Genomic DNA, 26767 nt, shown 5'->3' with positions numbered 1-26767 from the left:
AATGACCTTCTGGAGGGGTGCCTGGGTGGCTCAGTTGGTTAAGCATCTGACTCTTGATTTCCTCTCAGGTCATGATCTCACGGTTTGGGAGTTCGAGGCCCACACCTGGCCCTGCCGTGGCAGCACAGAACCTGCTTGGGATTCTGTCTCCCACTCTCTGCCCCTCCCCTATTTGCGCTCTCTCTCTCTCTCTCTCTCTCAAAATATATTAAAAATAAGTAAAAAATAAAATTTTATTGAAGAGGAACTTGGGATATACGCTGACGGATAAGGGAGAGGAGAGTGTTTTGCTGTGGATACAGCCAAAAAAAAGTTTAAAGACTCCAAAACAAGATTGAACACGGGATGAAGTGAAAAAGAATGGGTGAGCTTTGTGAGTGACTACGTGTGTGTGTTACATACATGCATGTGTAAGTGTAGATACCAGAACGGAGATGGCATGGTCCCCAAAAGATGCTTAACCTCGGTGGTCTTTGCTGTAGGCATGTAATCCAAGGGAGTCGTTCCCACAAGACTCAAATAGCCACTAGTACTGCCAACCGTCCTTTCTTTTGCTCTCAAACGAGAGGCTTAAGTCTCTGTCTTCGTGACCCTGTGGAGAACTGGGGTCATCCCACCCATCTCCGGGGTGATGAGAAGATTCTGCGCACCACCGCTGACCCTTGTACTGTCCGGTCCGGTGAGCGGTCACGTTCGTTTTACTTGTGTCCTAATTTTATGGCAATTAGCAGGTTGACGCTCATTCAGTCAGCATTCACTCTCCCTGAAAGCTGAGTACGAAAGGTAAGATCCACTTGTTCACTCAACAAAATATTTACAACGGCCCCACCTTGTATCAGGCACTGTACTTGCTACTGAGGATACCAGGAGTGAATAAAAGAGGCGTATCTCGGTACCATGGAGCATATGGTGTTGGGGGGCGGGGAGTGAAACGTAAGAAGCCACAAATAAAAGTGCTGTTGCCATCGTGATGAGTAGTATCGGTGACGGAATGCTAAAAGGGAGAGTCAAGGGAAATCTTCGTTAGGTGGTGAGGGAAGGCCCCCTGAGAACAAGTTGATGGTTGTGCGGAAATCTTTTTTTTTTTTTTTCAAGTACAGTGATATTTTTATTATTTTTATTTTTATTTTATTTATTTGTTTGTTTGTTTGTTTTTGGTTGTGCTGCAATCTTAAGAATGAAGAGGGTGCAGCCGGAGAACATATGAGTGGGGGCCGGGGGCCGGGCAGAGGACCGGCCCTGCTAAGGCTCCGAAGCGAGAAAGAGCTAACGAGAGCTAAGCGAGAGCTAAGAAAGAGCTAAGCGAGAAGGAGCTAAGTGGTTGAGAACGACACAGGTCCTGCTCTCTCACATTTTCCGGCGGGAACAGACACACAACATTTACGTTCCGTTGTGACAGGTATGATGACCATGGTTTGATGAGTGCTACCTTGGTTGGAATCCTGCGCCCTGGGAAGGCTTTCTGGAGTAGGAGATACTAAAGCCAGACCTTAAGGATAAATAAGCGTATGTGGGGGCGTGGGGAGAGGGTCTTTATGCAGCAGAGAGAACCAGAAAGAAATGCCTGTGTGTTCTTGATGTTACCAGTTGGGGATGGGGACGGCTATAATATAGGTATTGAAAATTATTTCTAGAACCTGAAGCCCAGTAAACATACATAATTGAAATCAAATGCAGGAATGATCACATTCAGAAAATGGGATTTTTAGTTTTATCTGTCTTACAACATTTTAATATGGTACATGCATGGTTTTGTTATCGTGTCTCTTAAAGACTGGCATATATAGAAAGCCGCTTTCGAAACACTGGGTTTTTTTCTAGGCATTTATTTTCAAGTGTGAAAGAATACAAACAGGAAAAGAGAAGAATGTAATGGGTTGCGATACACCTGTCACTTGAATATAACAATTAACATTTTTCCATTGCTTCATTTTTTGGCTGAAGTATTTTAAAAACATGACATTTCCCCCCAAACATGTACATATACATTTTTAAAAAAATAAGAACATTCACGGGGGTACCTGGGTGACTCAGTCAGTTACGCGTCCAACTTTGGCTCAGGTCGTGATCTTGCGGTTTATGGGTTCAAGCCCTATATTGGATTCTGTGCTGACAGCTCAGAGCCCGAAGCCTGCTTCAGATTCTGTGTCTCCCTCTCTCTCTCTCTGCCCCTCTCCTGCTCGTGCTCTCTCTCTCTCTCTCTCTCTCAAAAATGAACAAACATTTTAAAAAATAATAAAAATAAGAACACTCATATAAATCTACATTTCTTCAAAAACAAGAACATTTTCTGTATAACCATTAAACCATTGTCATGCCTAAAAATATTAGCAATAATTGTTTAAGAACATCACTGAAACCAATTCTTATTTATTTCTTTATCCATCCACCTACGTATCTATTAATGTTTATTTTGAGAGCATGAGTAGGGGAGGGGAGGGTTCAAGAGAGAGAGAATCCCAAGCAGCCTGTCCGCGCAGAACCTGGCATGGGGCTCACTCTCAAGAACCGTGTGATCATGACCTGAGCTGAAATCAAGAATAGGAGGCTTAACCGACTGCACCACCCAGGTGCCCCCTATTTATTTTTTTAAGTAATCTCTACACCCAACGTGGGTCTTGAACTCACAACTCCCAGATCAAGAGTCGCACACTCACCGGCTGAGCCCTCCAGGCGTCGCCCCCCAAACCAATCCTTGTACATGTCTCCCCAGTTATCCCTGATAGAGTCCGCAAGATGCATTTCATTGAATCAGGCCTCTTAATCTAGAGTAGCACCCTCTGCCCATCACGCCTTTTATTCTCCCGTATATTTTCTTGTTGAAAATGGGGCTATTGTCTGTTCGATGCCCCACCTTTGGGGTTTGTCTTAGTGTGTCCTCTTCCCCATATTGTGAGCTAGAAATTAGGTCTAAAAACATTCAGGTTATCTGTTTATTCTTTTTTTTTTTTTATTTCAAGTATAAAGAAATACAGTAAAACAAATTCTATATTTTCACTTCCAGGACAACTGTTCCTTCCTGTTCTCCCTTCCTCTCCACCCCCTTTTCCTTCCCCCTCGCTCCCTTCTCCCTCCACACACAAGAATATAGTCCTTAAAAATTCAAATAGTACAGAGGTACCGAAAGCTACAAAACAAACTGAAAACTTCTCTCCGCCTTTCCTCCAAGTCAACCACTGATGATTGCTCTTGCTTGATACGTGAAAGGCTGATTTTTTTTTTCTTTTTTAACCACCTCAAAGGTGACTTTTGGCCTAAAAAGACTCCTGTAGCCTCCTAGACCTCATTCCACTATTGAACTTCTGAAAGAGTGTCTTTTAAACGCGATCCTCAGATGATTCAAACTGCTAATATTCCCACCTGATTGCCACAAAACTACACAATCCTACTTCTCCGCTTAGTGACTCCACACAGACAGCCGAGAAGACCGATGGCCATCTGACTGAGCCCACACATGAGCTCTAGAATCCCCACAAGCAGCAGGCCCAAGAACACTGAAAAATGGATCGTCCTGTGTTTGTTTTCTTTAGAACTGAAGTTCAAGCTATAGCGTCCACCATCACTGGCCCTGGTACCACTGAGGGTGGGATCAGTGACCTCAGCAGGAGCCATGCAGGACTCTCTGAAGAACCACTGTAGATTGAAGGATTCTGGATGGATGTTGCTGAAACGCAAGAAACGAGAGAAGATATTCAGGAATATCACCATGAAGAAAGAATGCAGCATTGTGCTTTTTCTTACACTCAAAGAAAAGGACGAGTATAATAAAACACAAGTACCTCGAGGGGCACCTGGGTGGCTCGGTCAGTTAACCGTCGACTTTGGCTGAGGTTGTGATCTCATGGTTTGTGAGTTCGAGCCCCGCGTCGGGCTCTGTGCTGACAGCTCAGAGGCTGGAGCCTGCTTCGGATTCTGTGTCTCCCTCTCTCTCTGCCCCTCCCATGCTAATACTCTGTCTCTCTCTCTCAATAATAAATAAACATTAAAACACACACACACAACACAACTACTTTGAAATACTGTGCCCAAAAACTATAGCTAAGTTCGAGGTTTCTGGTCATGTGTCCGTGTACTCTGATAGCTACAAAACTTTCGTTGATTATATAGCCCATCATTCTATAGCGCCTGCTCTTAGGTTGAACCATACGAAATTTGCTATGTCAGAAATGGTTGAATATTCATCTCCTGTGGTTCAGCCTAATTATACAGGCGTTCTACTTGCTAAAGACATGCAAATCAAGGAGGCACCTCTTTCGTGGAGCTCAGTCCTTTGTGCAAAACTGAAATGACGTATCTGCTCTTAAACGAGATGTGCAACTTCTACTGACAAAAGGCATGTTCAGTATGTCTGATTACGATCCATCCGTGCCCACTGTAACCAGGTCTGGAAACTGAGAGCTTCTAGCCCTAACACGAACCGTCCTAAGATGATGTTTCCCCAGTTTACTATGGAGTAAGGCTAAGTGTTCTTGGAAAGTTTGCATTTCTGGATCCCAAAGCTGACATTTACCCGGGGAAGATGACAGTATTTCCAGCGCATAGAATAGGCGTGTGCTTTCTGCGGTTTGCCAGCAAATGTAGGATCGCTCTTGTAACTGTTTACTCTCTGTAACTGTCTGTGTCCCCACCTAGAGTGACTCTTATCTGCAGAGCTTAGCCTGGTGCATGCTGACTTGTCCTCTCTGAAGGACTAAATGTGCACAGCACCTGTGCTTACAATCTCTGATTTTAAACTTCGGATCTGTTAGGAAACGGAATTTTTTTGAATTTTGATTCACGGCAACTGCAGTCTGCAAATTTTGAGAGATTTTTATTTTTTATTTAAAAAAACTTTCAATGTTTATTTTGGAGAGAGAGACAGAGGGCAAGCAGGGGAGGGGCAAAGAGAGAGGGAGACACAAAATCTGAAGCAGGCTCCAGGCTCTGAGCTGTCGGCACGGAGCCTGATGTGGGCCTTGGAACTCATGAACTGTGAGATCATGACCTGAGCCAAAGTTGGAGGCTCAACCGACTAAGCCACCCAGGTGCTCCCAAGAGATCTTTATTTTTTAATGTAGCAAGATAAGAGGAAATGAGGGGGAAATTTTTTTTCACATAATTCCAAAAGTGAATTCTGATTATTTTCCAAACTGAGAACGTACAGGTAACTGATGGATTAGGTTGTTCTGTTCTTCCAGTTTTACAAATTCAGTGCTTAGATTCAGGCACAGAACCATCTTACAAGACTGAAATGAGCCATTTACAAGTAACTTCAGTGGTGTGGCTGTAGGTGTTAAAGTGGATTCATTCCCGTGCCTACGGTATATTTATAGTTAAGTGCATGAATCTTTTGACTGCTTTGTTTCTTTTAGGGCTTATAAGGAAGGTTCTAGATTTTATGTATTGTGTTTTTAGTCAACTTCTTAAATTATAAAGGTAACATACGCTTAGGACTTAAGACATTTAGTTAGCTCAGCCGTGTAGAAAGTCAGTGCTCCCTTCACTTCCCCAGGGCATCTTCCATTACCATTCTCCAAAGATCAAAGCTAAATTTCTGGTGTAGATTTCTCAGAATTCTGGATACACATACACCTATGCAGCCACGGATTTTTAAAAGACCAGGATGAGCCACCTGAGGCAACTACTCCTTTTGGACAAGATCAGCCCCAAAGCATTCTGAACGTAGTGGTTCCTCCGTTTCTGTGAGATTGTGCCAATCGGGGAAAACGTGCTAAGTCCCTAAGAGTGTGTGTCCCAGCCACGCCATCAAAGAACAACATGGGCCCCATGTCAACACCACACTCTTCTCGTGTAACTAGCTGCAGCATGTAAGACAGTCCGTGAAAATCAGGTGACTCACCTTAAGTTGTTGAATGAAAATTCACAGCTGGAAGTGCTGTTCACTTGAGAGTTACAAATGAGAGGGCCTTCCGAGAGAGCCCGGAGAGATACTAACATGCAGTACACAGCACCAATGACTGTGATCACATTCAGAAGTGATGACAGAAGCATCTGAAAAACAAAGGAGGCGCCGACCGGCATATGTTCTTACACGTTTGCTCCCGGTCTGTTTCAAGTCTCCGCATCACGCGCAGGCTTTGGTTCAACTGCTGCTGTTCCCCGGCCACCCCGCAGCCCCAGGTCTTAAGATCTCGGTTTGCTTAGGTCGGAATTATAAAAGAACAAAGAGGAATTATAAAAGAACAAAGAACAATGACGTCCCTGCCATTTGATTAGACTCACGAAAAGGTTGTGGGGCTTGCCACTGTCTCTGGGAACTCTGCGCTTTTGTATACCGGAGGCTTTTCCGTTTCAAGGGACCAAAACTGAAATCTGGTACCTTCTCCCCGTTCTGTGTACTTTCTACTTCACAGAGCCTTGACTACATCTTAAGCACACACATTTGGTGTCTGGTCTCCTGACTCCCAAATCTTTCATCCAGATTTGGTCCTGATGCTGTGAGTGGCCCTGCATTGTGCAGGGATCAGTCAACAGTGCAGTGTTCGAACAGGGTTTAGATACTAGTAGCATTCCTCTCCACCCGCCCCCCCCCCAACGCCCACCAACACCAACCCGGCTCCAAATTGTTGACAACCAAAAGTGTCCTGGACATTGCTGAAGGTCACCTTGGCGGGGGCAGAACTGCCCCCCCTTGGAGAACCATACTGTGCTCGAGACAAAGATTATAAGCCTTTAAGCATCTTTCTTTTCATGAACGAGAGCCAGAGAAAGGAGAAAAAAGTGTGAAATTTGCCCATAGGAAATGTTATGGCCCAAGTGAAAGTTTGTATAGGTCTACCTTTTCCAAAAAGAAGCTCCATATGGTTTCAGTGAAGTTGTTAGTCAATGATAATCACGACTTAAAGTCTACAGAAATGAAGGGAAGGAGTACATGTCCTTTTCCTTTGATGTGATAATATTGCCACTCCTAGAGGGTTTAGGAGACCTAATGCGTAAGCAGAATAAGTGGTTACCTACATAGTGTACGTTGTGGGATGTTGGGCTTTACATATATCATTTAGCCCTTTCAGTAACCCCCCAAGAGATAGATACTATTATTCCCACTTCATGGATGAGAAAACTATAGTTCAGGGAGGTTGGTGAACTTGTCAGGATCTCACGGAAATGCTAGTGCTCGGGTTTTAATCACAACACCAAAATCCTTCCAGCCGAAAGCGAAGAATGATGGATTTGGAGTCAATTCCAATCCGGATTCTTCTGTACTACTGTGGCCTGTGCAAGATGCTTCACTTGCTCATCAAGAAGTGCGCTGTTGATGTTTTAGGTCATTTATTACTTCTGACTTCTCATCGCTACAAAGGGGCCTGGCTTTAGAAAAGTGACTCTGAGTTCAAGCCCCGCGTCGGGCTCTGGGCTGATGGCTCAGAGCCTGGAGCCTGTTTCCGATTCTGTGTCTCCCTCTCTCTCTGCCCCTCCCCCGTTCATGCTCTGTGTCTCTCTGTCCCAAAAATAAATAAAATGTTGAAAAAAAAAATTTAGAAAAGTGACTCTGAGGATCTGAATTTGCCCGAGTCGGGGTTCATTTAAATGACTCAGCAAAACCAAAGCATTTGGAAACAAAATCAAGAAGCGACAAAGGGAAGGAGCAAGGAACAGTTGAATTGGGGGAGATAGTAGGAACAGTTAATACAGAAGCCAAGCCTTGGTGACCCCATCTCCCACCCCAAGATCCAGCCTTTCTCACTTTTATGATGCTTTGGTCTTTTCTAGACTTGGAAGATGCCTGGTCTGACTTAAACGCGGGCTTCCCATAGCCGCCACCAAGTGAGAAAAGTGCTTAGGAACACTATTGCATCCAGTAAATGTAAGCTGGAAATTTTAATTAAGTAGCCAGCCTCACTATTATTGATAGAACATGAGCAGTATTATTCAACACGCCCCTCCTCCACCACCGCCTTGGCACTCCAGAGTTCCTGCAGCTCGTTGGCACGTAATAATCTGTAATGTTGCTGAAGCATGACTTCCAGTGATCTTCAAGCACGGTGTGGGGGAGCAAAGCCTGGTGTGTTAAGCCCAACACCTGCGTGAAAGGCGTCTTGATTATTCTGAACTCACTGCCCTCCAAGGACAAAGAAAAATGATCGTTGAAAAGATGACTAATTTGCCATTAAAGGATATGTGGGGGAACAAAAGATTCCTAATGGAAATATGATTGGAGAGAAAAATCTAGATAACTGTTCTGACATTTTGGCGTTCAGGGATTTAGAAATATCTCAAGTGTCTTTCTTAAGAATGTAAGTACAATAGAGAGGTAATACAAAGTCAAACTGCAAATTATGATTTAAAAAGTACCAGAGAGGGGAAACTGAAAACTAGTATATACTGAATACCTATAGTGTATCAGGAACAAAGATGGACTATAAACAATTAGAAAGTAATTATAAGCCTGGATAAATATCAAATGTCAAAAGGTAAATTTTAAAAATATAAATTTTCTGTTATGGATATCAATATGTAATACAGATATAGATATGTATGCTTTTAAAAACTGGTTCTCACCCCTGGGATCACAATTAGAATCACCTAGGGTATTTTTGAAAAATACTGAATCTCTGGGAGCCAGCTCAGCCAGGAATATTTACTGTGACTGCTTGTTTATTAATTGACCCCCTTCCTTAGAGATTATCGAAAGCCCTCGGTGTTACTTAATAGCAATGGTCACGGCATAAATAGTGTAAAGATTGTGAATTTTGGAGTCTGATGGATTTGGATGCAAATTCACCTACTGGCTACGCTGGCAAATTATTTGCTTTCTCTGAGGATCAATTTCTCGGTCAATGAAAGAGAGATCATCATACTTCCCAGTTAGTGCCTTTGAGAGCATTAAATAAGATTGTCGAGTTGGAAGTGTTCTGAGCGTAGTAACAGAAGGTTAATAAGTATTAACTTCCTTTACTTTTAACTTACCTACAATTTTGTATATAATAGGTACATACTACATGTTTGAGAAAATAACCCGTTATCTTCTTTATACTGGATAAGGACGATTCTCCCGATCGTAGCAAGCCAGTCTTTAACAGAACTGAGGATACACTTTCCCAAAGTATTTTATACGCGCCACAAAAAATAACAAATATTTGAGAATTATGAAATCGATTGGGGCTCTGGGTATGACTTAACAAATCCCCTCTCTTTGAAAACCTTTAGCGACAACTGAAGATTGAGGAAAGGTCTGAAGACTGGACCTCAAAGGTAAATTTTTGTGGGGAGAGAAAAAAAAAAAGAAAAAGAAAAAGAAAAACTTCACACTTTCCATATTATCATGTAATCGTTGCAAATGGCACGTCGCTAAGCCTGTGGTCCTGCCACTGACGGTTTGGGAAGCTTTGCTGCTGCATCAGCAACTGCTCATGCGCTTTGGCCCCGACGGGACTGTACTCACTCCAATTCTGTTGTTGCAACACGCTCTCTTTCTTGCTGCCAAGGACATTGTTGTTGCCGGAATGACCTGGAAATCACATCAGCAGGCAGGATGAGCATTATGTCTTCTCATCAGATGAAAAAGCAGTAATCCCCACTCCCACCAAGTTGTGGGAAATCAAGTCTCGAGAGAACCAACGGGGAAATTTTGCAACATCTCCTGATATCGGGGTCCCCGTTTCAACCACAAAGATGAGGATAACGGCTTCAAACCCTCCTATCTACATTCTGGCTCTACTCTCATCTTTAGAGAGACTCGGATTTTAAATGGAATAGAATGAGTTATTTATCCTTTATTTTGGAAAGAACGCTCCTGGAAGAATTGTTTGCACCATCCAAAATTCCCTTTTCTTCTCTTATTTTTTTCTTCTTCTTGTTTTAAGTTACTATAATCTACAACCACTTATCCAATTTCCCAAAAATCGCATGAGCTAATCTGGGAAGCGCCCAGAAAGGAAGTTGTGGGGCTGGCAGTTGGGAACTAAGAATTCTGTCACCACCCTCTCCCATTTCCTAAGTTTCCTCATACCCCCCGAGGTCACCACTGTCCAGCTAGTTACCAAGCTTATGATCCAAGCATTCTTTCTGGTTCCACATTCTCCTTTCTGCTCGTGTGTCCATGATGGGTAATGATCTCACTTTACACTGATGTTCAGGAATCCTGTCTATAATGCATTCTGTGTCGAGGGAGATACACAATGCTGAGGAAAGCTGTAAGAAGTGATGCCGCATTTTCGGGATGAGGCTTAAATTTTTAGGACTGCCTAGTCAGCAGCTCTGACTAGAAATTCCTCCCGGAAAAAGTGTCGTATCATTGAAGAGTGACATGTGAATTACTTCCTTCTACTTAAGAAATGTTAGCCATGAGGTTTTTCTGCCTTCTCAGCATAGCTGCCCTGAAAGTAGTTCTCTCTTTTTTCCTTCCACTCTTGCTTTCTAATGTTTTATTGAGTTCTGACAAGGGGCCAGGTACCGTTGTAGGTGCTGAACATGTTTTAGTTCATGCCAGCCTCATAACAATCCTCTGAGGTAGGAACTATTATTACTCCCATTCTACCCGTGAAAAAACTGAGACACAGAAAGTTCGAGTGACTTGCCTAAGAGAGTGGACGAGTTGGGAGCCAAAGCTGGACATTTGGGTTCCAGAGCCCAGACTCTTTATTTATTCTCTTATTCTGAGAGAGGCAGAGAGAGGGAGGGGTGGGCAGAGAGAGAGAGAGAGAGAGAGAGGGAATCTCAAGCAGGCTTTGCGCTATCAATGCTGAAATCAAGAGTCGGACACTTGACCAACTGCGCCACCCAGATGCCCCCAGAGCCCAGACTCCACCACGATTCCACCCTGGCCAATCCTGACAATTCTCCTCTCTTCCTACAGAGAAGCTGTCCATTCACCTCCTTCCCCCGCCCCCGTCCCACTTCATCCTTCCTCCCACACACCCCCTTGGCTCCTCCCACCCTCCTCTTCTAACTGTTCCTTCCCTGATGCTTCTTTTTAAGCCCCCATCCACCTTTGTCCTTTTATTTTTTTTTTAATTTTTTTTTCAACGTTTTTTATTTATTTTTGGGACAGAGAGAGACAGAGCATGAACGGGGGAGGGGCAGAGAGAGAGGGAGACACAGAATCAGAAACAGGCTCCAGGCTCTGAGCCATCAGCCCAGAGCCTGACGCGGGGCTCTAGCTCACGGACTGCGAGATCGTGCACCTTTGTCCTTTTAGAACAGGTTTAAGATTTACTTACAACTTACAAGGCAGCCTTCCTGACGAACTTCACCCCACCCTGACCAGGTGCTGACTCCACGTCACTTGTGGGGAATGCTGTATTGTTATCAAGCTTTGCTTGCCTATTGCCTTGAACACCAACACCCTTGTAATTCAGGGGGCACGTAGGTATGACAGCCAAGCCACTCAGGGGCATAGCTGAGAACCCCCAAAGGGAAAAGAAACTTCAGCCCCCAAATAGGTGTCAGCATCAGTAGACTAAGCTTCTTTTGTTGTATTCATAAGCTATACTGTCTTCTGAACTTCAGGACAAATCATTTAGGATACAACCGGCACTGTGCCCCCCCCCATCTTTTTTTTTATAAATAAAGTTTTATCAGAATACAGCCATGCCCATTCACTGACATATTTTGTGCGGCTGCTTTCACACATCAATGGTACAGTTGAGTAATTGTGAGAGACTGTCTGGCTCACAAAGCTTAAAATACTGTCTGGCTCCTTATAGAACAAAATTCCCAGCCCCTGATTTAGAAATGTAATGAATATGTTAAAGTTGGAACAACATTAAGTTACAACTTAAATGGATAAATCATTCCATTTTCCCTATCGATGTAAATTAAACTAACTTTCTTGAGGATTAATTTATTTCAGAGCTGCTGAACATCTTTCATAATTCTTTTCCCTTGCAAACGTGTTTTATAACAATGATTGACAGTATGTGAATTCTCACCCAGTTGACTGCATGACATCTTTTTTTTTTTTTTTTTTTTTTTTGGGGGGGGGGAGGAAAAGAGAACATGAGACAGGGGGGGATAGAGAGAGAGAGAGAGAGAGAGAGAGAGAGAGAGAGAGAGAGAGAAAATCCCAAGCAGGCTCTTCACTGTCAGCAGAGCCCGATGCAAAACTCCATCTCACAACCCTGGGATCATGACCTGAGCCAAAATCGAGCCAGGGGCTCAACCGACTGAGCCACCCAGGCCCCCCCAGCTTCATGACATCTTAACACATCTTTGTTACATGATTATGGGTAACTTAATAACTCACTGTATTTCAACCATTTTGCCCAGTCAGAGTTTTGGGAGTTGGAGGGACTCTATGAAATGGACAGTAAAATGTGATTTGATTTGATTTTTGTTTAGGTAATGTCTACATCCCATGTCAGGCTTGAACCCACAACCCTGAGATCAAGAGTTGCACGCTCCACCAGCTGAGCCAGCCAGGTGCCCATGGACAGTAAAATGTGAAAGTATATGTGTACATAGGTGACTGAATTATAAATCTTCCAGATAAACTCCTGTGATCATTAGTAATTATGAGAATACTCTTTCTCTTCAATTCCTAAGCATGAGTTTGTGTGAAATTAAAAATCTCTATAGATTTTTTTTTTATTTTTTAAAATGTTTATTTTTGAGAGAGACAGAGCATGAGGAAGGGAGGGGCAAAGAGAAAGGAAGACACAGAAACTGAAGCAGCTGCAGGCTCCGAGCTGTCAGCACAGAGCCTGATGCGGGGCTTGAACTCACGAACCGCAAGATCATGACCTGAGTTGAAGTCAGACACTTAATCGACTGAGCTACCCAGGCACCACAATAGATTTTGTTTTTAGAAAGAAGTAGTATTGTTCATTTTTTTCTTACCGAAACACATACTTTTATCCAGTTTTAGGAGTAAGGTAGTATATGATTTGGTAAATGAAGTACAAGAGAGCTTTTAGATCATTGAAACTCTGATAAAATGCAAACTTTGGGCATTTTTCTATGTACTTGAATATGAGAATAACACACAAAGCCATAGTTCAGCATAAATACAAAAATTATATTTTGAAAACTCTTGTTATATGTAATATTTTCTAATGTGTTTAGCATTCAACAACTTGTTCTCTGTTAAGACTTGTTCTGTGTTAATTAATGATATTTAATATATTACCATTATGTAATAAGTACACTCAATGAGTAAGCATGATTAAGATGAGACTTCCAACTAACTCATATAAAATAAAATGACCTTTCTATTTTTAGAGGATGGACTTCAAGTCTTTTTTTTAGTACCTGAAATAAATAACACGTATTGATTTTTCCACTTAGGAGATAATGGTTGAAAATAATTATGCAACATCTTTATTCTTGATTACGGTTTCAAAAGATGAAAAAGTTCACCTCTCTTTTGAGTAAATCATAAAACCATAAAATGAGTGTATTTCATGAAATAATCAATAATGAATTCCACAGTTTTTATTATTAGCTACTTCCTGCAAAATCCCATTTTTGAAAAAAATTTAAAATACCTTAGCAATTTTAGAAAGATTTCAAGAACTAGGACAAAAGTGCTATCACGGGCAGTGAATTCTTCCTTATTAACGTTTCTTTGTATTTACAAGTGTAGTAAGAGATCCACATTTTGAACGATTCCCTTTGAAAAAGATATTCTTCCAGGTCCTATATATAGCCAAGGATCAGGAAAATGTACCTGCATTCTGAGCCTTTCTATCATCCACCAGTTTGCTTGTGAGCCTAGCCTAGAGTTTGAAGCTCAGTCTGTAAGAGACATGTTGAAATTTTCAAGGAGCTGTTTGCTGCTTTGATGACCTTCTACAATGCTGCGCAACAGAGATAACCTTGTGTGATTCCGGTAGCTCATTAATGTTTATTGAGGATGATAAAGCAAGTGCAACCGTAGAACCAGGAAGTCCAGATCCTCTGGAACTGTTTCACAGATTTTGTCACCTCTGTATGCTTCAGTTTCCTGGCCACTTAAATGTGTGAATTACGTTCTGGATTTCATCTTTCCCCTTTGTCAGTTGGAGACAGTCGTTGAGAATGATGGTGCTAATACTGGTGGAAAACAAACCTTTGGAATCAGATACATCTGGAATTGAGTTTCACCCCTACTATGTGACCTTGTTAACATTCCTAACCTTCTGTGTGCTGATCTGTCAAAATACAAGTAATAATATCTACTTGGCCAGATCATCAGAGAGATGAAATGAACTAGTGTAAAGCGTGACCCCCAGTAGCTGGTGCTTAACGGTACTCTCTGTGCGTCTTTCACTCTGTCTTCATCCCCTTTCTTCTTCCTCTCCCTCTCCCCCCACCAAAATAAGCATACATAGAACATAGCTGTGCACTATCACCACCTGAGGCTCCATTAATGCTAGCAAGAAATTCTTTTCAATGGGGATGGGGTTTATAGTAGAACCAATTTATATTTAAAGTTACATGAGTTATCCTAATGGATTAGGAACTTTTAGGGTTTTCATGGAAATTGCCATCATTAATTAAACTTGGCCTGCTGTGGGCGCCTGCGTGGTTGGTTAAGCATCTGACTTCAGCTCAGGTCATGATGTCATGGTTTGTGAGTTCGAGCCCCACATCGGGCTCTGCACTGACAGCAAGGAATCTGCTTGGGATTCCCTGTCTCTCTCTGTCTCTCTGTCTCTCTGTCTCTCTATCTCTCTCTCTCTGCCCTTGGCACATGTTCTCTCACACACTCTCTCTCAAAGTAAATAAATAAGCTTAAAGCAAACAAACAAACAACACTTGACCAGCTAGCTGCTCCTGGCTGCTGGCCTAAGCAGATGCAAGGAAGCTCATGCCATTCAAGTGGAGAGAAACTTCTAGAAGAGCAGAAAGCAGACACAAGGATTGGCAGTTGCATCGCGGATGAGCGCTATTGATCACTTTCTCTCAGCCTGGAAGAGAAGTCTCATGGTGGTTGGAAGAAATAGCCCTTTGAGTAACTTTTTCTACCTAGAACAAGGTGAACAGATTGCTCACGATGTTAAAGGAAAAGAAACCATCAACTTTGGGCGGAATGCTTCCTAAAATGGCTTTCTGGTGCCAGAGTAGTCTCAAATCCAGCGTGCCAGCCAAAGGAGGATTTTTTATCTAAAGCTTAATATCTAATGACCCACGAGTGTTTTCATATAAGTCTGGGATAAGACCAGAAGCAGTAACATGATCATCATCATTCACACACACACACACACACACACACACACACACACACACACAAACAAAAGCTCATTTCTCTGGCTTTAACCAGAGTCCCTTTATGGGTAGCATTTCCCACCCCATATTCCTGTGAATACTTAGAGACTAGCATTGGCAAAGGAAAGCTGAGGGAATGGATTCAAAACATCTTGAACACAATAAAGAACAGCGTTACATGTGAAGAAATATGATCGGTACGAACCCAACCAACTTTTATCAAATTATTATTTTTTTTGCCCGAGCCCCCTGGCCTGTACTCCAGTTTACTTAAATTGTCGGTCTTCACTTAATGCCAGTATAAATTAATACCATTCCACTCCTCCTGACAGCATCCCCAGCCAAGACGTAGCCCACCATCAGGCTAAAAGTCTTTAGAAGTTGGGTAAAATAGACAGGCCTTTCTCGAAATCAGGCCAGGTAAACGTTACTCACCATCAGCCCTGCTCCTATAATTCCTGGGAACCACCATTCAAAGCAAGAGATGGGGTTTTGAAGAAACTGGCCTTCATCAACTAAGTTGACAATTAGAGGGATTGCGTTGAGGGTTATTCCCAGTAGAAGTAGAACCAGCAAGGTGAATCCATTACAGGATGTCCATCCTTCACAGCAGGTCATGGTCAGTCCCTGGTTCAACGAGAAACCCTGTCAAAGTGGCTGTTTGGGTGGCGCTGCCTTGCCTTTTATCCTGAGCCTTCTGGTTAAAGTTTAGAACTTATGAAAAATAATTGCGGGAAGTAGTTCAGAGTCCAGTAGGGCAGGACATTATTATGAGAACTATTGAGGAAGTAAATTGGGGTTTATTTGCACTTCGTTATGTATTTGTTAAAAACAAGCTTTTATAGTTTATAATAAAATGTTTCCCTGGTAGACACAAAAATTTCCTGATAATGATTAAAAACAGCCACTCCCACCCACCCCACACACAAACTTGTGTCCACCCCAGTATCCAATCTACATTGGCTTAATCTTTTTTAAAAGTTTATTTATTTAAAGAGCGAGAGCAAGTATCAGTAGGGGAGGGGAAGAGAGAAAGGGAGAGAGAGAAGCCCAAGCAGGCTCCTTGCTGTTAGCACAGATCTCGACATCGGGCTCCATATCACAACCTTGACTGAAATCATGACCTGAGCCTAAATCAAGAGTCAGACGATTAACTGACTGAGCCACCCAGACACCCCTACACTGGCTTAATCTTGAAGTGTCATCCAGTAAGACTGAAGACAAAACACTTCAGGTCCTGGGCAAGACAGTAAAGCACCAGGACGCCTTCTGGATCCTTGGATTGAATGACATCAATGAGAGCCAATCTTTGATGTGGTCAAAGAAACGTGTTCATCTGCAATGACAATTTCAAGCTCCTGCCAGCGCACCCTGTCAGCAGGAGGCCACAAAGTGTCGTCCTCTCAGGCTTTTTCATTGTCATTAATTATTCTCCTCAGTTGCCGTATCACACATTTGTGTACGTAAGCCTCTTTTTCTGATCGTAACGTCATTTGTATAATTGCTGTTGTTGGCACACCTCAATTTCCTGTCAGGTAGGAACCACAACTGCAGGAACTCTTGGTCGAACTTGCCCTTGTGACCCACGTAATAACACAGATAAAGGTCACTCTCCATGACTCCATAGGACAAGGAAAGTGGGGGGGGGGGGGATCTGTAGTATGTGTTAGATACATTTATGCAAGAAAATAAAGAGATGAAAACTAAAAAAAAAAAAAAAAAAAGATGGGTTTAAGATCTGCTTCTCTAATATATTTGACTAGTATGCCTTATAAAAAATAAAAACAAGAATATCCATTTTACATGATTTTTTTTCTGTTGTATTGATATTATTACCACCTATGGAAGTTCCTTATTTGGAAAACGTTCAATAATAAAATGAACATATATGGGATGCCTGGGTGGCTCAGTCGGTTAAGTGTCCGATTTTAGCGCAGGTCATGATTTCACAGTTTGTGAGTTCCAGCCCCGTGTCAGGCTCTGTGCTGACAGCTCAGAGCCTGGAACCTGCCTTGGATTCTCCCTCTCTCCCTCTCTCTCTGCTCCTCTCCTGCTCATGCTCTCTCTCTCTCTCTCTCTCTCTCTCTCTCTCTCTCTGTCTCTCAAATAAACATTAAAAAAAATAATAATATGGATGGAACTGGAGTGTGTTATGCTAAGAGAAATTAGAGAAAGACAAATACAGAAATTAGAGAAAGACAAATATCATATGACTTCACTCATGTGGAATTTAAGATACGAAACAGATGAACATAAGGGAAGGGAAGCAAAACTAATATAAAAACAGGGAGGGGGACAAAACACCAGAGACTCTTAAATATAGAGAACAAACTGAGGGTTGCTGGTGGATGGAGGGATGGGCTAAATGGTCAAGGAGCATTAAGGAGGACACTTGTTGGGATGAGCATTGGGCGTTATATGTAGGGGACGAATCACTAGATTCTACCCTGAAATCACTATTGCGCTATATGCTACCTAACTTGGATGCAAATTTAAATTTTTTAAAAAATAATAATAAATAAAATGAAATACAAAAGTTCTCGTGCTAATTGGCCATCCGTGGGTCAACAAGAGGGCTCTGCTTGTGGTAATGACTGAGAGATTCAGGCTGACAGAGGCACAGCCATCTCTACCCCGGCTCTCACAACTATAGAGGCAGAGTAAAAAGATGCGAGGAGCCACATACGAGGTCTTAAGGTTTTTGTCCAGAAGAGATCCACATCACCTCTTGCCACATTTGCTTGGCCAAAGGATCACTCCGTTATGCTTGAGTTCAAGTGGGTGATGAGATACAAACCAATGTGTGTCCGGAAGAGATTCAAACATTAGGCGGCTCTAATGCCTCCCATGCCTGCCTTCTGCCCCCGAGTGGTCCCCATTCCGGCCCGGAGCAGGCATGCAGCGGATGCTGTTGGGAATGACGAATGGCTGAGTGAGTGCAGAAGTGGAGTCGGTGTCATCCACAAGCTCAGGCGTCATGGTCTCAGAGAGTGGCACCCCAACCTGCAGAAGCAGGAGGGCATGGGGCATGTGTTACACTGGGCGTGTCTGGTAAGGGACACTGAAGCGTTAGTTCCACGTTGGGGTCCAAACAGAAAATGACTCTTCGTACCAAATGGATTAAGCATCCCCACCCATCACCATAGCACACAAACCTCTGAAAATGACGGAAGGATCACCAGTACAGAGCACTACCCTTCAGTGGCGCTGTGAGAAGGGGGATAGTCCCATTGAATGGTTTGTATACTTCTGCATGGTTGAGGTTATCTAGAATAATTTCATAATTATTTTATAAAAGTTCACTGCTAGAAACTACCATGCCGCTGAGTTATATAGATTATATGGCTACAGAATTATAATAATATATAAGTAAATTATGTATTTATCATTGAGATAACTGCATGGGAAGAGGTAGTTACTTATTTTAGCATGTGGACTTGGCAATTTCACATGCTTTCCCATCCCCATAAGGAGTTGAATTACAGAACTCTTTAGGTATTGGGGTGTTCAAAGGGACCTGAACTTGTTGGACTCTACCTAACTTCTAGACTCTTTGCCAGAGGACCAAAACTAAGTAGCATGATTTGGTACTGGCCATAACAAAGCCTACTTCCACCTGGCTTTGGTAGTCTCGCCACTTGTAGCTAAGAGTAGGTACCTGAAAAACTGTGTAAAAATGTAGAAATATAATCTGTATTATCAAGGGAAAGATATGTAGGGATAAAGCAGGAAAGGGAATCCACTTACAAATGAAGAGAAGGAATATAGCAGACAACTTTTTTAAATTTTATTTTTAATTTTTTATTTATTTATTTTTTTAATGTTTATTCATTTTTGAGAGACAGAGAGAGACAGAGTATGAGCAGGGAAGGGGCCGAGAGAGAGGGAGACACAGAATCTGAAGCAGGCTCCAGGCTCTGAGCTGTCAGCACAGAACCCGACGCGGGGCTCGAACTCACGAACTGTGAGATCATGACCTGAGCTGAAGTTGGACGCTCAACCGACTGAGCCACCCAGGCACCCCTATTTTTTATTTTTTAAAATTTACATCCAAATTAGTTAGCATATAGTGAAACAATGATTTCAGGAGTAGATTCCTTAATGCCCCTTACCCATTTATCCCATCCCCCCTCCCACAACCCCTCCAGCAACCCTCAGTTTGTTCTCCATATTTATGAGTCTCTTCTGTTTTGCCCCCTCCCTGTTTTTATATTATTTTTGTTTCCCTTCCCTTATGTTCATCTGTTTGGTCTCTTAAAGTCCTCATAGGAGTGAAGTCATATGATTTTTGTCTTTCTCTAACTGACTAATTTCACTTAGCATAATACCCTCCAGTTCCATCCACATAGTTGCAAATGGCAAGATTTCATTCTTTTTGATTGCCAAGTAATACTCCATTGTATATATATACCACATCTTCTCTATCCATTCATCCATCGATGGACATTTGAGCTCTTTCCATACTTTGGCTGTTGTTGATAGTGCTGCTATAAACATGGGGGTGCATGTGTCCCTTCAAAACAGCACACCTGTATCCCTTGGATAAATGCCTAGTAGTGCAATTGCTGGGTTGTAGGGTAGATCTATTTTTAGTTTTTTGAGGAACCTCCATACTGTTTTCCAGAGTGGCTGCACCAGCTTGCATTGCCACCAACAATGCAAAAGAGATCCTCTTTCTCCGCATCATCGCCAACATCTGTTGTTGCCTGAGTTGTTAATGTTAGCCATTCTGACAGGTGTAAGGTGGTATCTCATCGTGGTTTTGATTTGTATTTCCTTGATGATGAGTGATGTTGAGCAATTGTTCATGTGTTGGTTGGCCATCTGGGTGTCTTCCTTGGAGAAGTGTCTATTCATGTCTTTTGCCCATTTCTTCACTGGATTATTTGTTCTTTTGGGGTGGTGAGTTTGATAAGTTCTTTATAGATTTTGGATACTAACCCTTTATCTAATATGTCATTTGCAAATATCTTCTCCCATTCCTTTGGTTGCCTTTTAGTTTTGCTGATGTTTTCTTCACTGTGCAGAAGCTTTTTATTTTGATGAGGTCCCAGTAGCTCATTTTTGCTTTTGTTTCCCTTGCCTCTGGAGACGTGTTGAGTAAGAAGTTGCTGTGGCCAAGATCAAAGAGGTTTTTGCCTGCTTTCTCCTTAAGGATTTTGATGGCTTCGTGTCTTACGTTGAGGTCTTTCATCCATGTTGAGTTTATTTTTGTGTATGGTGTAAGAAAGTGGTCCAGGTTCATTCTTCTGCATGTCGTTGTCCAGTTTTCCCAGCACCACTTGCCGAAGAGACTGTCTTTATTCCATTGGATATTCTTTCCTGATTTGTCAAAGATTAGTTGGCCATACGTTTGTGGGTCCATTTCTGGGTTCTCTATTCTGTTCCATTGATCTGAGTGTCTCTTCTTGTGCCAGTACCATACCGTCTTGATGATTACAGCTTTGTAGTATAGCTTAAAGTCTGGGATTGTGATGCCTCCTGCTTTGGTTTTCTTTTTCAAGATTGCTTTGGCTATTCAGGGTCTTCTCTGGTTCCGTACAAATGTTAGGATTATTTGTTCTAGCTCTGTGGAGAATGCTGGCGTTATTTTGATAGGCATTGCATTGGATATGTAGATTGCTTTGGGTAGTATCGACGTTTTAGCAATATTTGTTCTTCCTATCCAGGAGCATGGAATCTTTTTCCATTTTTTTGTGTCTTCTTCAATTTCTTTCATAGGCTTTCTATAGTTTTCAGTGTGTAGATTTTTTATCTCTTTGGTTAGATTTATTCCTAGGTATTTTATGGTTTTTGGTGCAACTGTAAATGGGATCAATTCCTTGATTTCTATTTTTGTCACTTCATTGTTGGTGTATAGGAATACAACCTATTTCTGTGCGTTGATTTTATATCCTGCAACTTTGCTGAATTCATGAATCAATTCTAGCAGTTTTTTGGTGGAATCTTTTGGGTTTTCCATATAGAGTATCATGTCATCTGCAAAGAGTGAAAGTTTGACCTTCTTCTGGCCGATTTGGATGCCTTTTACTTCTTTGTGTTGTCTGATTGCAGAGACTAAGACTTCCAATACTATGTTGGATAACAACGGTGAGAGTGGACATCCCTGTCTTGTTCCTGACCTTAGGGGGAAAGCTCTCAGTTTTTCCACATTGAGGATGATATATTAGCATTGGGTCATTCATATATGGCTTTTATGATCTCAAGGTATGCTGCTTCTATCCCCACTTTCTTGACGGTTGTTATCAAGAAAGGATGCTGTATTTTGTCAAATGCTTTCTCTGCATCTATTGAGAGGATCATATGGTTCTTATCCTTTCTTTTGTTGATGTGATGAATCACGTTAATTGTCTTGCGGATATTGAACCAGCCCTGCGTCCCAGGTATAAATTCCACTTGGTCATGGTAAATAATTTTTTTTAATGTACTGTTGGATCCGGTTGGCTAATACCTTGTTGAGGATTTTTGAATCCATGTTCATCAGCGAAATTGGTCTATAGTTCTCCTTTTTAATGGGGTCTCTGTCTGGTTTTGGAATCAAGGTAATGCTGGCTTCATAGAAAGTGTTTGGAAGTTCTCCTTCCATTTCTATTTTTTGGAACAGTTTCAAGAGAATAGGTGTTAACTCTTCCTGAAATGTTTGGTAGAATTGCCCTGCAAAGCCATCTGGCCCTGGACTCTTGTTTTTGGGCAGATTTTTGATTACTAATTCGATTTCCTTACTGGTTATGGGTCTGTTCAAATTTTCTATTTCTTCCTGTTTCAGTTTTGGTACTGTCTATGTTTCTAGGAATTTGTCCATTTCTTCCAGATTACCCATTTTATTGGCATATAATTGCTCATAATAGTCTCTTATTATTGTTTTTATTTCTGTTGTGTTGGTTGTGATCTCTCCTCTTTCATTCTTGATTTTATTTATTTGGGTCCTTTCCTTTTTCTTCTTGATCAAATGGGCTAGTGGTTTATCAATCTTGTTAATTCTTTCAAAGAATCAGTTTCTGGTTTCATTGATCTGTTCTACCATTTTTTTTGGTTTCGATAGCATTAATTTCTGCTCTAATCTTTATTATTTCCTGTCTTCTGCTGGTTTGGGGTTTTATTTGCTGTTCTTTTTCCAGCTTCTTAAAGTGTAAGGTTAGGTTGTGTATCTGAGATCTTTCTTCCTTCTTTAGGAAGGCCTAGATTGCTATATACTTTCCTCTTATGACTGCCTTTGCTGTGTCCCAGAGATTTTGGGTTGTGTTGTTATCATTTTCATTAACTTCCATATACTTTTTAAATTCCTCTTTAACTGCTTGGTTACCCCATTCAGTCTCCAAGTATTCATTACCTCTCCAAGTATTTTCTTGTGGTTGATTTCAAGTTTCATAGCGTTGTGGTCTGAAAATATGCACGGTATGATCTCAATCTTTTTGCACTTACTTAGGGCTGATTTGTGTCCCAGTATATGGTCTATTCTGGAGAACGTTCCATGTGCACTGGAGAAGAATGTATATTCTGCTGCTTTAGGATGAATTGTTCTGAATATATCTGTTAAGTCCATCTGGTCCAATGTGTCATTCAAAGCCATTGTTTCCTTGTTGATTTTTTGATTAGATGATCTGTCCATTGCTGTGAGTGGGGTGTTGAAGTCTCCTACTATTACGGTATTACTACTGATGAGTTTCTTTATGTTTGTGATTAATTGATTTATATATTTGGGTGCTGCCACATTTGGCACATAAATGTTTACAACTGTTAGGTCTTCTTGGTCGATAGACCCCTTGATTATGATATAATGCCCTTCTGCATCTCTTGATACAGTCTTTATTTTAAAGTCTAGATTGTCTGATATAAGTATGGCTACTCCGGCTTTCTTTTGTTGACCATTAGCATGATAGATGGTTCTCCATCTCCTTATTTTCAATCTGAAGGTGTCTTTAGGTCTAAAGTGGGTCTCTTGTAAACAGCATATAGATGGATCTTGTTTTCTTATCCATTCTGTTACCCTATGTCTTTTGATTGGAACATTGAGTCCATTGACGTTTAGAGTGAGTACTGAAAGATATGAATTTATTGCTATTATGATGCTTGTAGAGTTGGAGTTTCTGGTGATGTTCTCTGATCCTTTCTAATCTTTTGTTGCTTTTGGTATATATGTATATATATATATTTTTCCATCTTTTCTCCCCTCAGAAAGTCCCCCTTAAAATTTCTTGCAGGGCTGGTTTAGTGGTCACAAACTCCTTTAATTTTTGTTTGTCTGGGAAACTTTTTATTTCTCCTTCTATTTTGAATGACAGCCTTGCTGGATAAAGAATTCTTGGCTGCATATATTTCTAATTCAGCACACTGAATATATCCCGCCACTCCTTTCTGGCCTGCCAAGTTTCTGTGGATAGGTCTGCTGCAAACCTGAGCTGTCTTCCCTTGTAGGTTAGGGACTTTTTTTCCCTTGCTGCTTTCATGATTCTCTCCTTGCCTGAGTATTTTGGGCATTTGACTATGATATGCCTTGTTGATGGCTGGTTTTTGTTGAATCTAATGGGGGTCCTCTGTGCTTCCTGGATTTTGATGTCTGTGTCTTTCCCCAGGTTAGGAAAGTTTTCTGCTATGATTTGCTCACATAACCCTTCTACCCCTATTTCTCTCTGTTCCTCTTCTGGGACCCCTATGATTCTGATGTTATTCCTTTTTAATGAGTCACTGATTTCTCTAATTCTTAAATCGTGCTCTTTTGCCTTAATCTCCCTCTTTTTTTCTGCTTCATTACTCTCTATAAGTTTGTCCTCTATGTTGCTGATTCTCTGTTCTGCCTCGTCCACCCTTGACACCACTGCATCCATCCATGATTGCAGCTCAGCTATAGCATTTTTAATTTCATTCTGGCTATTTTTTACTTCTTTTATCTCTGCAGAAGGGGATTCTAATCTATTTTCAACTCCAGCTAGTATTATTATTATTGCAATTCTAAATTCTGGTTCAGACACCTTGTTGTATCTGTGTTGGTTAAATCCCTGGCTGTCATTTCTTCATGCTCTTTTTTTGGGGTGAATTCCTTCATTTTGTCATTTTGAAGGGAGAAAAGGAATTAATGAGGTAGAAAAATTGAAATTAAACAATTAAAATTTAAAAATATTAAAATTAAAAATTAATTTGAAAGTCGTTTGACAGATTAGAGGGGGAAAAAAGGGGGGGGAGAGAAAAAAAAAGGGAAATCGTTTGAGAATTTGAAAAAATGAATACACTGAAGTAGACTAAAATGAGATGATGGGGATAAAATATAATTTGAAAAAATATACACAAAAGTAAAGAATATAGTAGAAAAAAATTAAATAAAAACATTTTTAATAATAATTAAAAATAAATATGAATTTTTCCATTTTCTGTACTTAAGAAAAAAAGAAAAGAAACAAAAAAGAAAAAAAGAAAAAGAAAAGAAAAAAAGAAATCATTTGAAAATTTGAAAAAGTGAATACACTGTAGTAGACTAAATTAAATGATGGAAGTAAAATAGAATTTGAAAAAATTTACATAAAAGCAAAAAATATAGTAATAAAATTAAATAAAAATATTTAAAGGAAATTGAAAGTAAAAATGAAGTTTTTCTCTTTCTGCATTCAAGAAAAAGAAAAGAAACAAAAAAGAGGAAAAAAAGTAAAAGAAAGAGAAAAGAGGAAATTGTTTGAAAATTTGAAAAGGTGAGTACACGGAAGTAGACTAAAATAAAATGATGGAAATAAAGTAGAATTTGAAAAAATTTACACAAAAGTAAAAAAAAAGTAATAAAACTTAAAGAAAGATATTTTTAATAAAAATTGAAAATAAAAATGAATTTTTCTTTCTGTATTCAAGAAAAAGAATTGTAAAAGAGAAAAAGGAAAAAGAAATAAAAAGAAAATTGAATAGATGAACTTGCTAACAGATTGAAGTAAGACTGAAATTGCTTCGTTTTCCCCTAGAAGTCAGTCTATGTAGCTCTTTATAGTCCATAAATTAAGCCGGCAGTGAGACTTGCGTTCTTGAAGAGCGAAGTTGGCCCAGTTGGGTGGGGCTCAGTGTAACAGCTCCATTCTCCACTAGATGGCGCTGCTAGCCTACCGGGGTGGATTGTTGCGGTGGTCGTAAATGCATATGCGCATGTGCGGGAGCGGTGAAAATGCGCAACCCAGCTACCCAGTCTGTCCTCCGTCTTCAGCTGTCGTCCACTCCCTGCTCTTTGACTCCCCGCGACCAGGCCACAGGCAGTACCTCTCTCTTTTCCCCTGGCTGTTTTCCTGGACCCTTACTTCCGAAGGACTGCGGCTTTGACCCTTTCCGTCCCTCTGCGGGAGGGTCTCACCCAGCAATGGCCGAATGAGCAGTGGCCAAATGTTGGCTGCACCCAGGAACACCCGCTGGACCCTGCTGCTGCTGGTGCCCCGAGACTGCCGCCAGGTGCCAGCCCTCCCCAGAAAAAGTTCGCGAGACAGTGTAGCAGCAGTGTTTCAGGGATTATGGAAAATCACCACACACATCTGGCACCAGGCTTCACCCTTAACGACCTTGTTCCAGCACTAGTGAATGTGGCCGTTTTCGGGGGTCTGCTGTGACCGGGTGGCTTCAACCGTCTCCACCAAATGTCCTTCCAGCAGTGGAGCCGCTTTTCCCCTTGTGGCCCGAGAACTTCCCAGACCCCACTCTGCTCCTGGGGATTCGCCCTTCCCACCAGAGCACCGCCAGGTAGGGAGCTGCAGAGTTGCAGCCGTTGTGCTCCCCTTGTTTACAGTCTTAATGGAATTTAAACCCTCTCCTTTCTCCTTTCTCCCTTCTTAGTTTAGTCCCTGCGGCCATTTCCAATTTTCCACTTTTTCTCCAGCTGCTTTTGGGGAGGGGTGCTTTTCCCATATTCTCCCCCCCCACCAGTCTCTGTCCTCTCTCCACCCACAAAAGCAGTTCCCTACCTTTCGCGGCTTCTTGCTCCCCAAGTTCAGGTCTCTGCGCCGCATACCTGCTGAATTCTGTGGTTCAGGTTGTGCAGATTGTTGTGTTAATCCTCCCATCAGTTCTCTAGGTGTGTAGGATGGTTTCGTGTTGGTCTGGGTATATTTCATGGACGCGAGGCACACAAAAAGCTTCTATGCTGTTCCGCCATCTTGGCTCCTCCCAGCAGACAACTTTGAAGGTACCTTTCTGAACCGTATACCTTCTTCTGTAAAAACAATCCCCACAGTTAACATGAGTAGACCTTCTGTACCTCATTTGTATTCTGGAACTTGGCTCCCACCAGTCATTGCTAATAGGAATACAAGTAGATACAGAATCTAAGCTCTTCTAATCTCTCCCGAGATCTTAGAATTGAAAAAGACACTAGTGCGGAGCCTGGATAACTCAGTTGGTTAAGCATCCAACCCTCAGTTTTGGCTCAGGTCACCATCTCACGGGTTCGTGAGTTTGAGTCTCTCATTGGGCTCTGTGCTGACGGCGCAGAGCCTGCTTGGGATTCTCTCTCTCTTTCTCTCTCTCTTTCTCTCTTTCTCTCTCTCTCTCTCTCTCTCTCTCTCTCCCTGCTCCTCCTCTACTCACGCTCTCTCTCTCTCTCAAAATAAATAAGTAAATTTTTTAAAAAATTTTAAAAAAAGAAAAGGAAAAGGAAAAGACCGTAGTTATTGTCTGTTATGCA

The 26767-nt window shown here is 41.6% G+C and overlaps 1 protein-coding gene, 1 long non-coding RNA gene and 1 pseudogene across 2 annotated transcripts; 1 reads left to right on the top strand and 2 right to left on the bottom strand.

The window, feature by feature from the left end:
- Positions 1–1300: 1300 nt before the first annotated feature.
- On the top strand, positions 1301–3784 carry LOC121014478 (uncharacterized). The gene is made up of 2 exons (XR_005783235.1): positions 1301–1399; positions 3243–3784. It is a non-coding gene; the product is annotated as an uncharacterized LOC121014478 (long non-coding RNA).
- TM4SF20 (transmembrane 4 L six family member 20) lies at positions 3376–16172 on the bottom strand. Its single transcript, XM_040450811.1, has 4 exons — positions 15562–16172; positions 9383–9448; positions 5840–5991; positions 3376–3664 (listed from the first exon to the last, which is right to left on the bottom strand). Exons 1-4 carry the CDS (start codon positions 15742–15744, stop codon positions 3376–3378), a joined length of 690 nt encoding a protein of 229 aa, XP_040306745.1. The 5' UTR covers positions 15745–16172.
- A 131-nt stretch (positions 16173–16303) lies between these two features.
- LOC121014289 (protein mago nashi homolog) lies at positions 16304–16743 on the bottom strand (annotated as a pseudogene).
- Between the last annotated feature and the right edge of the window lie 10024 nt (positions 16744–26767).

Source organism: Herpailurus yagouaroundi, unplaced genomic scaffold (assembly GCF_014898765.1).
Source record: "Herpailurus yagouaroundi ecotype Mexico unplaced genomic scaffold, PumYag 202, whole genome shotgun sequence".
NCBI classification, from domain to species: Eukaryota; Metazoa; Chordata; class Mammalia; order Carnivora; family Felidae; genus Herpailurus; species Herpailurus yagouaroundi.
Note: the sequence above shows the minus strand (reverse complement) of the source record. Positions and strands in the feature narration are given on the sequence as shown.

Excerpts from the sequence above, each read along its gene's own strand:
- TM4SF20 (XM_040450811.1), bottom strand. The coding sequence starts at position 15,744 with ATGACCTGCTGTGAAGGATGGACATCCTGTAATGGATTCACCTTGCTG. Across the intron at positions 9,449-15,561 it reads TTATAGGAGCAGGGCTGATG|GTCATTCCGGCAACAACAAT; the intron begins GTGAGTAACGTT and ends TGTGATTTCCAG. Across the intron at positions 3,665-5,839 it reads TTTTCATTCAACAACTTAAG|CAACATCCATCCAGAATCCT; the intron begins GTGAGTCACCTG and ends CTTGCGTTTCAG.